Source organism: Engraulis encrasicolus, chromosome 3 (assembly GCF_034702125.1).
Source record: "Engraulis encrasicolus isolate BLACKSEA-1 chromosome 3, IST_EnEncr_1.0, whole genome shotgun sequence".
NCBI lineage: Eukaryota > Metazoa > Chordata > Actinopteri > Clupeiformes > Engraulidae > Engraulis > Engraulis encrasicolus.
In genome coordinates this window covers 2,063,297-2,073,658 of record NC_085859.1, presented here as the reverse complement: position 1 = coordinate 2,073,658, position 10,362 = coordinate 2,063,297, and the positions used below count along the sequence as shown (strand labels likewise).

The following is a 10,362-nucleotide window of genomic DNA, read 5'->3' as shown; positions in this document are numbered from 1 at the left end:
GTAGGATCCGGTTCCGGATCCGGCAGGATCTTAAGCAGTGGATCCGGTATCCGGCAGGATCCTAAAAATCAGGATCCGGTGCATCTCTAGTAGGCCTATTTATTGGGGTGTCCAGAGCGACCACACATTTTGCTGTCTAATAAATAAACATGGGTAGTCCTTAAAAAGTTCATTTCCATTCTCGGCCAAATGAGGCTAAACAGACTGTAGGCTTCCTGAAATTGCAACTGTCTTTACTAACACTTGAGCCAGGACCCCAGGACATTTCACATATTGGTATCACCTGAGATGGCAAAGTCTATCAATGATTTTTGTAATCCTCCATGATGCATGAGGTACATTATGTGATAACTGGAAGTGGTAGCTCTTTTATTTTTATCTGCTTTTATAATGTCACCCAGAACATCGCCAGGTTAAGTGGGCTGCCACAAACAACTACAACTGGACTTGGACTTAAGATCATGGAGACTGCGAAGGACAATGTGGACCAAACTCCAGGGGTCCAATGGGGTCCAATAACATCAATTAGGACTATAGGCCTATATCATGTAGGCTACATTCTTCTGAGATAGGTGGTTGTCCCTATGTGTTTTGTTTATAATATTTTTGTGTTCATGTTGGAATTGTAGCATCATTTTAATGATGTTCCTTCTGAAGAGTTTGAGCAATATGATGTCCTGCCAGGCTAATAAGCTTTTCCAGTAGTGACCGCATTAGTCTGCCGAATTGGCATGTCACAGACATAATTTGGAGTTCATTGTTGTAATTATACCTTCTATTGCTCAAATTATAATGTCTGTCTTAAATGAAGAGTTTCATTGCAAAATGGTGTAGGCATAGGCCTATATCCATTTTGGAACATGTTGGGAAATTGACATTTTTGTGTTGGGCATTTAATTGCATTACATTGCAAAACGCTTTTTATAGCCTATATAGGCCTAGGTTTAAAGTATGGTCTCAAAATATTTGAATGGCAAGAATTCACACATAGAAGAAATGGCTTCTGAAAATTCGTTTAATTCCAATAATAAAATGCAAAAGCCAAGGCAAAGAAACTCTTCAAGTCATCAAAGGTATCCCAGCACGCGCACCGGAATCTGAGCGATAAGCCTGCTGGTATGTTGCTATGGTAACAGGCAGGTAAACATCAGTCCGCATTCGTACCAGGAAGTCAGAGTAGCTGCTCAACCGAGACAGGATAGAGAGGAGAAGAGCTCATAAGTATTCTTTGTTTGTCTTTTAAAATATTCTGCTATACACACAGGAGACTGCTGTAGACAAAAGTGACACCTAGTTGTGAATGATGTTGCTACAGCGGTCTTCTCAAAGGCCAATTAAGGAAATTAGCCAGTTAAGCTAGCTGTCAACTGGTGCCAGTTTAACGGTTTCGCAATGCTTTACAAGTACATTCGGGTTTTTTAGTTGTGTGATATAATAGTGCGATTTAATGGAACATTGCAAAAGCTATCACACCTTTGCCTATAAGTAGTTGTTGCACTAGCATGACACAATTAGCTGCATCTGCAACTGGAGCCCAAGGTTAGGATAGGAAGTATCAGGTTTTCAATGAAGTCATCATTCATGTCGATCATGGAACAGTGTGGAAGTCCTCACAACATGCACATGACAACAGACATCACGTTTATTTACCGATGAGTTTGGCATAATAAAATAACGAAGGCCGGGTAAGGGTAAGATCAGGGTAAGGTTGAGATAAGATAAAGCAGTACTGATGCCATAATTAAAACATGTCCACCAGCAATCTACCACCTCTGCGACACCTCCCCCACTGGTCCCGAGTTGGTACCCTGGACAAGAGACTGCAGCGCCCCAAAGGTAGCCTACTCACAGGTCCCTTCTCTTGCTTGGAATTCAAATGGGGCCACCTGCAATGTCTGGAAGTGTGTGATGAAAAGAATAGCCTATAGATAAATATTACCACTTAATATATCATAACTATTCAATATTCTCTTCGAAACACAGTTTACAGGCATATTGCCAAATATATGTTTATTATCCTACTACGTACAGTAGGCTACTATGTTGCTCAGTCATGTTTTCATTTTTGGCATGAAAACATGGGGTCCCCAGAAATTTGGGATGTCAAAATGGGGTCTCATGCCAAAAAATATTGTGAACCACTGTAGTAGCCATGGTGATGATGATGATGATGATGATGATGATGATGATGATGATGATGCTAAGCTGACTCCTTTTAATGTGTTACTTCCCTTTAATGTGTTACTATTTTAGTCTTTTTCTTCTTTTTATTATGCTGCTAACACTGCACTACCTCTCCATTTTAAGCCCTTTTACTAATGTATTTATTTATTTAGACAGAAATATCTCTATTTTTTACAACATTTTATGTAAATCCTCCTCTCCCATATATAGTTTTAACTTCCTGGTCCTGTATGTATGTATGTATGTATGTCGTCTACTTTTGCATAAGCTGTACTGTACCACACGTTACTGCTGCAGCACATGGATATCCCCACTAACTTCCTTACTTCCTTACTTTACTTCCTAAGAGTGCGTCCCCAATGCCCCCCACCTTACTTACTTCATTACTTTACTTCCTAAGAGTGCGTCCCCAATGCCCCCCACCTTACTGACTTCATTACTTAACTTTCAAAGAGTGCGTCCCCAACCTTACTTCCTTACTTCTTTACTTCCTAAGAGTGCGTCCCCAATGCCCCCCACCTTACTTACTTCATTACTTTTCTTCCTAAGAGTGCGTCCCCAACCATACTTCCTTAATTCGTTCCTTTACATCCTAAGAGGGCTTCCCCAATGCCCCCCACCTTACTTACATACTTCATTACTTCCTAAGAGTGCGTCCCCAACCTTACTTCCTTACTTCATTACTTCCTAAGAGTGCGTCCCCAATGCCCCCCACCTTACTTACTTCATTACTTCCTAAGAGTGCGTCCCCAACCTTACTTACATACTTCATTCCTTTACTTCCTAAGAGTGCGTCCCCAATGCCCCCCACCTGGGCGGGAAGGCCAAGGGACCAGCGGTGCGCCAGGACGTCGACATGAGCCGGATCGCCTCGCTGGAGAAGGACGTGGTCTTCCTGCAACAGCAGCACCGGGACACACTGGGGAAACTACACAAGGAAATAGATGTGCTGAAGCGCCTCAATAAAGGTAGAGCGGGAGTTATAGATTTCAGATCATTTTATTGATTACTTTCAGTGTTGCACCGATACCATTTTTAGGCCACGATACTGATATCTGCCGGTTGTGCAGTATCGTCCAATTCCGATACCATACCGATACCGATACCACCCTATTTGAAATGTATATATATGAAGGGCTGTTGTGACGTGCAGTGAGGGGTATGGTAGGGTAGGCAGTAAATATAGAAAATACATATTTTTTGTGTATTTTTTAGCGTGGGGTCTGGGGGTCCTCCACCAGAAAAAAATGTATTTCTTAGATGCAATTTCCTGCATTTTAACCAAATCTGGAGAGTCACTATCAGCTAGAAACTTTTATAAAAGACTAAAAACTTTGAACAAATAGTCCCCTTTCATGCCTTATGCCACAACCTTGGATCGGCAACTAGGCCTATTCACCTAGTATGCTGATAAGGTATTTAATGTGCAACAAATTAGTAGGCCTATGTTTCTCTAAATACTGTAAATATAAAGTAGGCTATAAGATAAAATGCCATCAGTGCTTAGCCACCACAGCTCTAATAACTAAATAAGTAAATAGGCTAAACTATTAGACATATGGACATTGTCAGTAGACCTTACATCTGAAACAATAAGTGAAAATGCATAATTTCAATTTGTTGAAAAGGCCAGCTAGACTTTTTTTTGTCAAATTGCCAAATTGGTAGCTCAAGGACCCATAGCCTACTCTGTACACTCTGCCTACATTTTACAATAATTTAGAAAGCTACAACATCACAGCATTTTGGGGGGAAAGCTTTAACTTTTGGCTTTAGCAGTTGACTTTGCTCCTCTTCTGTTTATTCTGTTGCAAATGCCAGGGTGTTTCACATGGAGGATGCAGGGTGGCAGTGTAGCCTACTTTGTTTAGAAGATAAAATGTCTAGTTCACCAAAGTGAATCACACCATAGCATGTGAGGGGAAACGATTTACATTTAGCAATAAACCAACCTAGGTAACAGCTCCGGCTTCATTGACGCATTTTGTGCTGCTAATCAAACACTCAGACAAGAAGGAAAGTTGGCAAGGGGGCGGGTTGCTTGCGAACTCAACAAACATGAGCGGTGCTTTCAGACAGTAAATGTAGGCCTCCATCGAGTAAACCAACGAAAACACTTCTGAGACTCATTCTTGTGCGTGATTGTATTCTCAAACACTTCAGCAACGGTTGTGCACGGTGTTTCAAATCAAGTCCATTTCTGAGTGAGGTGAGCACCCATCCCAGTCACTCGAGCGAGCCCAACGTTGATCTCGTACACCGCGCACTTCAAAAGAACACAGCTGCACGTCAACTTGCTAACAGGCTCCACACACCTCATGCATCGCGTATTAAGTCATCATCATAATAAATTAGGAAAATGAAGTCATGTCGTACGCTCAAAAAACAATCTCGCGTCCATAATAACACACACACAGTCTATTCGTGTCCACAGCACAACCAATCTTCAATGTCAACACCTCCTGGCCCATCAACAAAAGGCACCACGACAAACTTGAGCATGTTCATGTTAAAATTTGGCTACCCACAGCTTAATAATTAGATGAATCTTACCTTAAAGCAGAATCACGAGTATGTTTTCCATGCAAGTTAGTTCCATTAAAAGCCCGGGGTGGTTGACATGATGAAGATATTTTGTCCCAGTGTGTTCAAACTACTTGAAGCTGCTACCCATCTGATGTTGAATATTTCCACAATGCAGCGATTGCAAACGGCTCAGCTTTTGCCTGTCATCTGAACCATCTTTCTTGCTCCTTCTCTGATTTTTTTTTTTTTTTTTTGTAATAAAGGCAAAACGCCAAAGACTGCCATGTTTTCTGTACGGCTAGAGTTTGAACAAGCCGTACCTTGCTAGCTGTTGTTGCTATCATACTTATAGCAGGAAGGCTTCCTGAATTGTAACAATTTTTCATGTTGGCAGCTGTGATTGGCTCACATACTCCCGCCACAGTCTAAAGGCTCTGCTTTTAGTCCCATTGACAAGCTATGTGACAACTTAATACGCATGCGCAAACTTCTACATTGACAGCACTGAAGGCAGGGTAGGCAGAGGAAAAGCGAGCCTTACCGGGCTGCCTGGCTGGCATTCGAAAGCTCTGCTTTGACAGGCTACCAGCAGCCTGTCTCTGCTACCAGCCGGGACTGCGCGTTGCCACGGCAACCTGCCCAAGCCTGAGCGCTTTGCTTCGTGCGATTACTTAGGTTTTTGATCGTTGTCCTGCGTATACTGTACTTTAAACAGCTCATAATTTATGCTGAATCAATGTTATTGTTGTGTATGTGATATTTTTTTAAAACACGTGTTAGTTTTTATTTTTAAGACATTTATCCCAGGGTAGGCACTGCCTACCCTGCCTACCCTGACCGCACGTCTCTGGTGCATACCATACTTGGATGTAAAATCATTGCATGGCTTTGTCAGGCTGCTGCCTACCTTTGTGAAACAGGAACAAGAGACTAATACAAAGTGAATCCAGCAGAACTTTTTTTTAATACTTTTTAAATACCTCTATGAAATAACTAAGTTCAAGGCTGCGTTCAAGTGTCATACAAGCATCTGTAAATGGTATCGGTGCCCTATTTGTTTGGTACTCGCCGATACTGATGCCACCATGATACAGTAGTGCCGATCCGGACCGATACTGGTATTGGTATTGGTATCGGTGCAACACTAATTACTTTATTGGTTGACTGTAATAATCTGGTCGTGCCTGTCTGTTAGTGTAGTGCAGTGGGGGATGCAGGTGCGAACTTAAACCAAAAGCATGTTTCCCATGCAGGACACACACACACACACACACACACACACACACACACACACACACACACACACACACACACACACACACACACACACACACACACACACACACACACTGTATTCTTCTGGTGAGCCGTTTTCAATCCTGAGTCTTCTTCAACAGAGCTGCAGTATAAACTGATCATGGGGCCTAATCAGCAGCAGCCCAGACGAGGTGAGCACATGCATTCATCATCTCCTTATTGCAGTGTGTGTGTGTGTGTGTGTGTGTGTGTGTGTGTGTGTGTGTGTGTGTGAGTGTGAGTGGTGGAGGGTACTGGACGAGGTGAGGACATTCATCCTTCATCTCTTTACTGCGGTGGGGGGGCTGGAAGGGGTCAGCTGTTCCGGGCCTAGGCAGAGTAGGGGCCCAGATTTAGGTCCTCATTTCATTACATGTAATGGTTAGGGAGGTGGTCTTCAGATGAGAGACTTGCAGCTTCAAATGCCATCCTTACCTCTTCTTACACCTCCATGCATAGCTGAAGTGCCCTTAAGCAAGGCACCTAACCCCACACTGCTCCAGAGACTGTAACCAATACCCTGCACCAAGGCACCTAACCCCACACTACTCCAGAGACTGTAACCAACACCCTGTACCAAGGCTCCTAACCCCACACTGCTCCAGGGAGTGTAACCAATACACTGTAGCAAGGCACCTAACCCCACACTACTCCAGAGACTGTAACCAATCCCCTTTAGCAAGGCACCTAACCCCACACTGCTCCAGGGACTGTAACCAATACCCTGTACCAAGGCACCTAACCCCACACTGCTCCAGGGACTGTAACCAATACCCTGTACCAAGGCACCTAACCCCACACTGCTCCAGGGACTGTAACCAATACCCTGTACCAAGGCACCTAGCCCCACACTGCTCCAGGGACTGTAACCAATATCTGCAAGTTGCTTTGGATAAAAAGCGTCGGTAACACTTTATTTTAGGGATACATCTATTAGCACTAATACATACAATGTTCCTGTATAAGTAACTTGTAAGGCATGTACAAAGCAAAATCAAACATTTGTTAGGCATGTATTCGCAAATATCTTGTTCATGCACAATAAGGGATTTATTACCAATTTAACCTTAGTAAGGACCTAGTAGGCCTTAGCGTTTGCTTAGTACATGCCTTACAAGGTACTTATGCATTAACATTGTATGTATTAGTGCTTATAGATGTATCCCTAAAATAAAGTGCTACCGACGCGTCTGCTAACTTAAGTGTAAGGTATTGTCTGAGGGGGCCCTTCAGATGATCTTGCCCCGGCCCCGGCCAAATCTGTCAACGTTCCTGTATACAGTACCGTGCGTATGTTTTTGCCCCCCTACTGATTAAATGTGTCCCCACCTATGTCTGTGACTGTGAGTGCTCACCTGAAATGTGTCCCCACCTATGTCTGTGACTGTGAGTGCTCACCTGAAATGTGTCCCCACCTATGTCTGTGNCTGTGAGTGCTCACCTGAAATGTGTCCCCACCTATGTCTGTGACTGTGAGGGCTCACCTGAAATGTGTCCCCACCTATGTCTGTGACTGTGAGGGCTCACCTGAAATGTGTCCCCACCTATGTCTGTGACTGTGAGTGCTCACCTGATATGTGTCCCCTAACTGTGTTCTGCAGAGAGTGGTTCCTCCCCCACTCCACTAGAGGGCATCAGTGATAGTGAGCAGCTCCCCGCGCAGCAGGGCCCTGACAGACACCCACACGAGCCGCGCAGGTGAGGTCACCTTACCTGGCTAGCGTAGTGCCACTGCAAGTCTCTTCTAGACCAGTGGTTCCTAACCTATGGGTCGGGACCCAACCTATGGGTCGCCAAAGATCCACAGTGGGTCGCGAAGCCCTCTTGAGTTTAAGGGGATGCATTTTAATACCATATATAGTCCATGTTGAATAAATGACAAAGCATTTAAACTAGTATATGCATTGAAGCAACACAATGTAGCCTACATTAAACAGTTATTTTATATTTGACTGAAGACAAATTGAGGAATAAAATGAAATGTGACTCCCTCTCATGCGACTGCTAGCACGGTTGGGTCACCATAGCTTACAATGGTAAAAATATGGGTCCCTGAAGAAAAAGTTTGGGAACCACTGTTCTAGACCTGTGATTCTACAAGTGTGGTCCAGGGACCACTAGTGGTCCGCAACAGAGCTCAGGAGGTCCGCAAGGGGATTTCTACTTTTCTAAGACAAGATAGCAGTAAGCTATAAACAAAAGGGTAGTTCCTCGCGCTTCTGCTTTATCATCTGGTGCATCGACGGGAGAGAGGCAGGAAATCTTCACTTGAAGGACAACACCGGAGCAGCACAGATGTATTTCTTTGTGTTTTTATTCAAGTGCACAACATGACTAACGTTTCGATGGTTAGACCATCTTCATCAGAGTCCATGAGTGGAATGGAGAGAGGAGCCTAGTTATCTGCGGCCCTGATTCAGCAGGTGTAGGCCTATGCACCGTGGCATTAGGCTATTGGTCCTTCTCCCAAGGTCTCACATTACTCATTACAGAAAACAAGACAGACTCAGCTCCTCATTGAGGCCAGAGGGTTCGAGTGAGTTCAGCGTATATATCCAAAAAGCTTCTCTGCATAAGAGTTTTTTAATCACATCTCCACCTCTAGGTGGAGTGACAACACGTTCTATGCCCCAAAACTTAAGTGAGGCCGGTGACCCATGTTTGGCTTCCATGTAGTGTCTTGCCATGGCATATGTGGTGTTGTTTGTGCGAATAGCAGTTTTGTGCTCGGCTATTCTCAATTTTAATTGTCGTTTCGTTTGGCCGACGTAAACAAGGCCACATGGGCATTTCAATAGATAAATGACATGTGTGCTGCTACACGTAATAAACGACGATATGTTATATCGTTGCCCTGTGCGCGGATGGCAAAAGTATTTAGAGTTTGTGGAGTTTGAATGTTGAATGTTTTAATGTGAGACCTTGGGAGAAGGACCAATAGCCTAATGCCACGGTGCATAGGCCTACACCTGCTGAATCAGGGCCGCAGATAACTAGGCTCCTCTCTCCATTCCACTCATGGACTCTGATGAAGATGGTCTAACCATCGAAACGTTAGTCATGTTGTGCACTTGAATAAAAACACAAAGAAATACATCTGTGCTGCTCCGGTGTTGTCCTTCAAGAGCAGTAAGCTATATTTGTAACATTATTACAAAGCTAAACATAGCTGAAGTCTCATTTTCACCACAATAAGACAGGCTTGTAATGTGAATAAAAAGTAGCCTATGTGATCAGCACCGAAATTAGACGTGTCAAATTAGCAACCGTCAACTGTCAATTCAATTGACAGGTGGTCCCTGAACATTTTTGGGGGGACAAAGTGGTCCTCGGTCTGAAAAAGTTTGAGAAACACTGTTCTAGACGTCCGTCTGGCCAATAACCGCAGAAATACACCAGCGGCGATCTGAGCGAGGCGAGCGACGGAAGTAATTGACTTTGTATTGAGTCGCGCGACATAAGCGACTCTGGAGACTAGAGCGATTTGCGCGACGAGCGCGACAATTTGAAGTTGAAATCCTTTCAACTTTCTATGACGCGGTTCGGCAAGCCGCGACAGCTAATGACTGTATAGAGGTCAGTGACCACAGCCAATGGGAATGATTGAATGCTTTGCCTTCTGCCTGTACGGACATACTCTAGTCTCCTCAATCGCTCGTATCGCTTGCTGCTGCACTCTGTCGCTTGAATCGCATCGCCGCTGGTGTATTTCTGCGGTAGTGCTGTAATGATATTGTATCGTACAGAGACATTGCGATACAGTCACGACACTGTATCATGGTGCTAGAAGGCAGTATTGTGATGCGCATATTCAAAGTTCTCTTATCCTTCAGTCCAGAAAACAACCACCTGATATGATGTAATAGTGCTCAAATCGGCTTACTAGTTGGCTCTTGTAAACTATTCCACCTATAAACTATCATAGATTTTATGATTTATATCATTTTATTTTATGTTGCATATTGTAGAAAAAGCAAATTAATTAATTTAAAAAGATGCATTAAAAAATCTCCTCTCCTTTCTCCTCTCCTCTCTCCTCTGCTCCCCTCTCTTCTCCTCCTCTCCCCTCCTCTCCTCTCTCCTCTTCTCTCACCCTCCTCCTCTCCTCTACTCTCCTCCTCTCCTCCTTCTCTCCTTTCCTCTTCTCACTTCTCCTCTCCTCCCCTCTTTTCTCCACTCTCCTCTCACACTCCTCTCCTCTCCTCTCCTCCTCTCTCCTCCTCTCTCATCTCCTCTCCTCCTCTCTCTCCTCTCCTATCTCATCTCCTCTCCTCTCCTCTCCTCTCCTCTCCTCTCCGCTCCACCTCTCTTTTCCTCTCCTCTCCTCTCTCCTCTCCTCGCCTCTCCTCTACTCTC

The 10,362-nt window shown here is 44.1% G+C and overlaps 1 protein-coding gene across 2 annotated transcripts in view; it reads left to right on the top strand.

Annotated features, from left to right (window-relative positions):
* The first annotated feature begins 1,141 nt into the window (after positions 1-1,141).
* Positions 1,142-10,362, top strand: part of LOC134445578 (coiled-coil domain-containing protein 74B) — a 16,521-nt gene continuing 7,300 nt past the window's right edge. The window contains exons 1-5 of one of the 2 annotated variants that reach the window (XM_063194625.1): positions 1,142-1,221; positions 1,760-1,836; positions 2,973-3,152; positions 6,108-6,158; positions 7,608-7,704. In XM_063194625.1, the coding sequence (XP_063050695.1) occupies positions 3,041-3,152; positions 6,108-6,158; positions 7,608-7,704 (260 nt within the window). In that variant the 5' untranslated portion in view covers positions 1,142-1,221; positions 1,760-1,836; positions 2,973-3,040. Of the gene's footprint in view, positions 1,222-1,748; positions 1,837-2,972; positions 3,153-6,107; positions 6,159-7,607; positions 7,705-10,362 lie in introns of those variants that run through there. The other variant, XM_063194624.1, reaches the window with a different exon arrangement.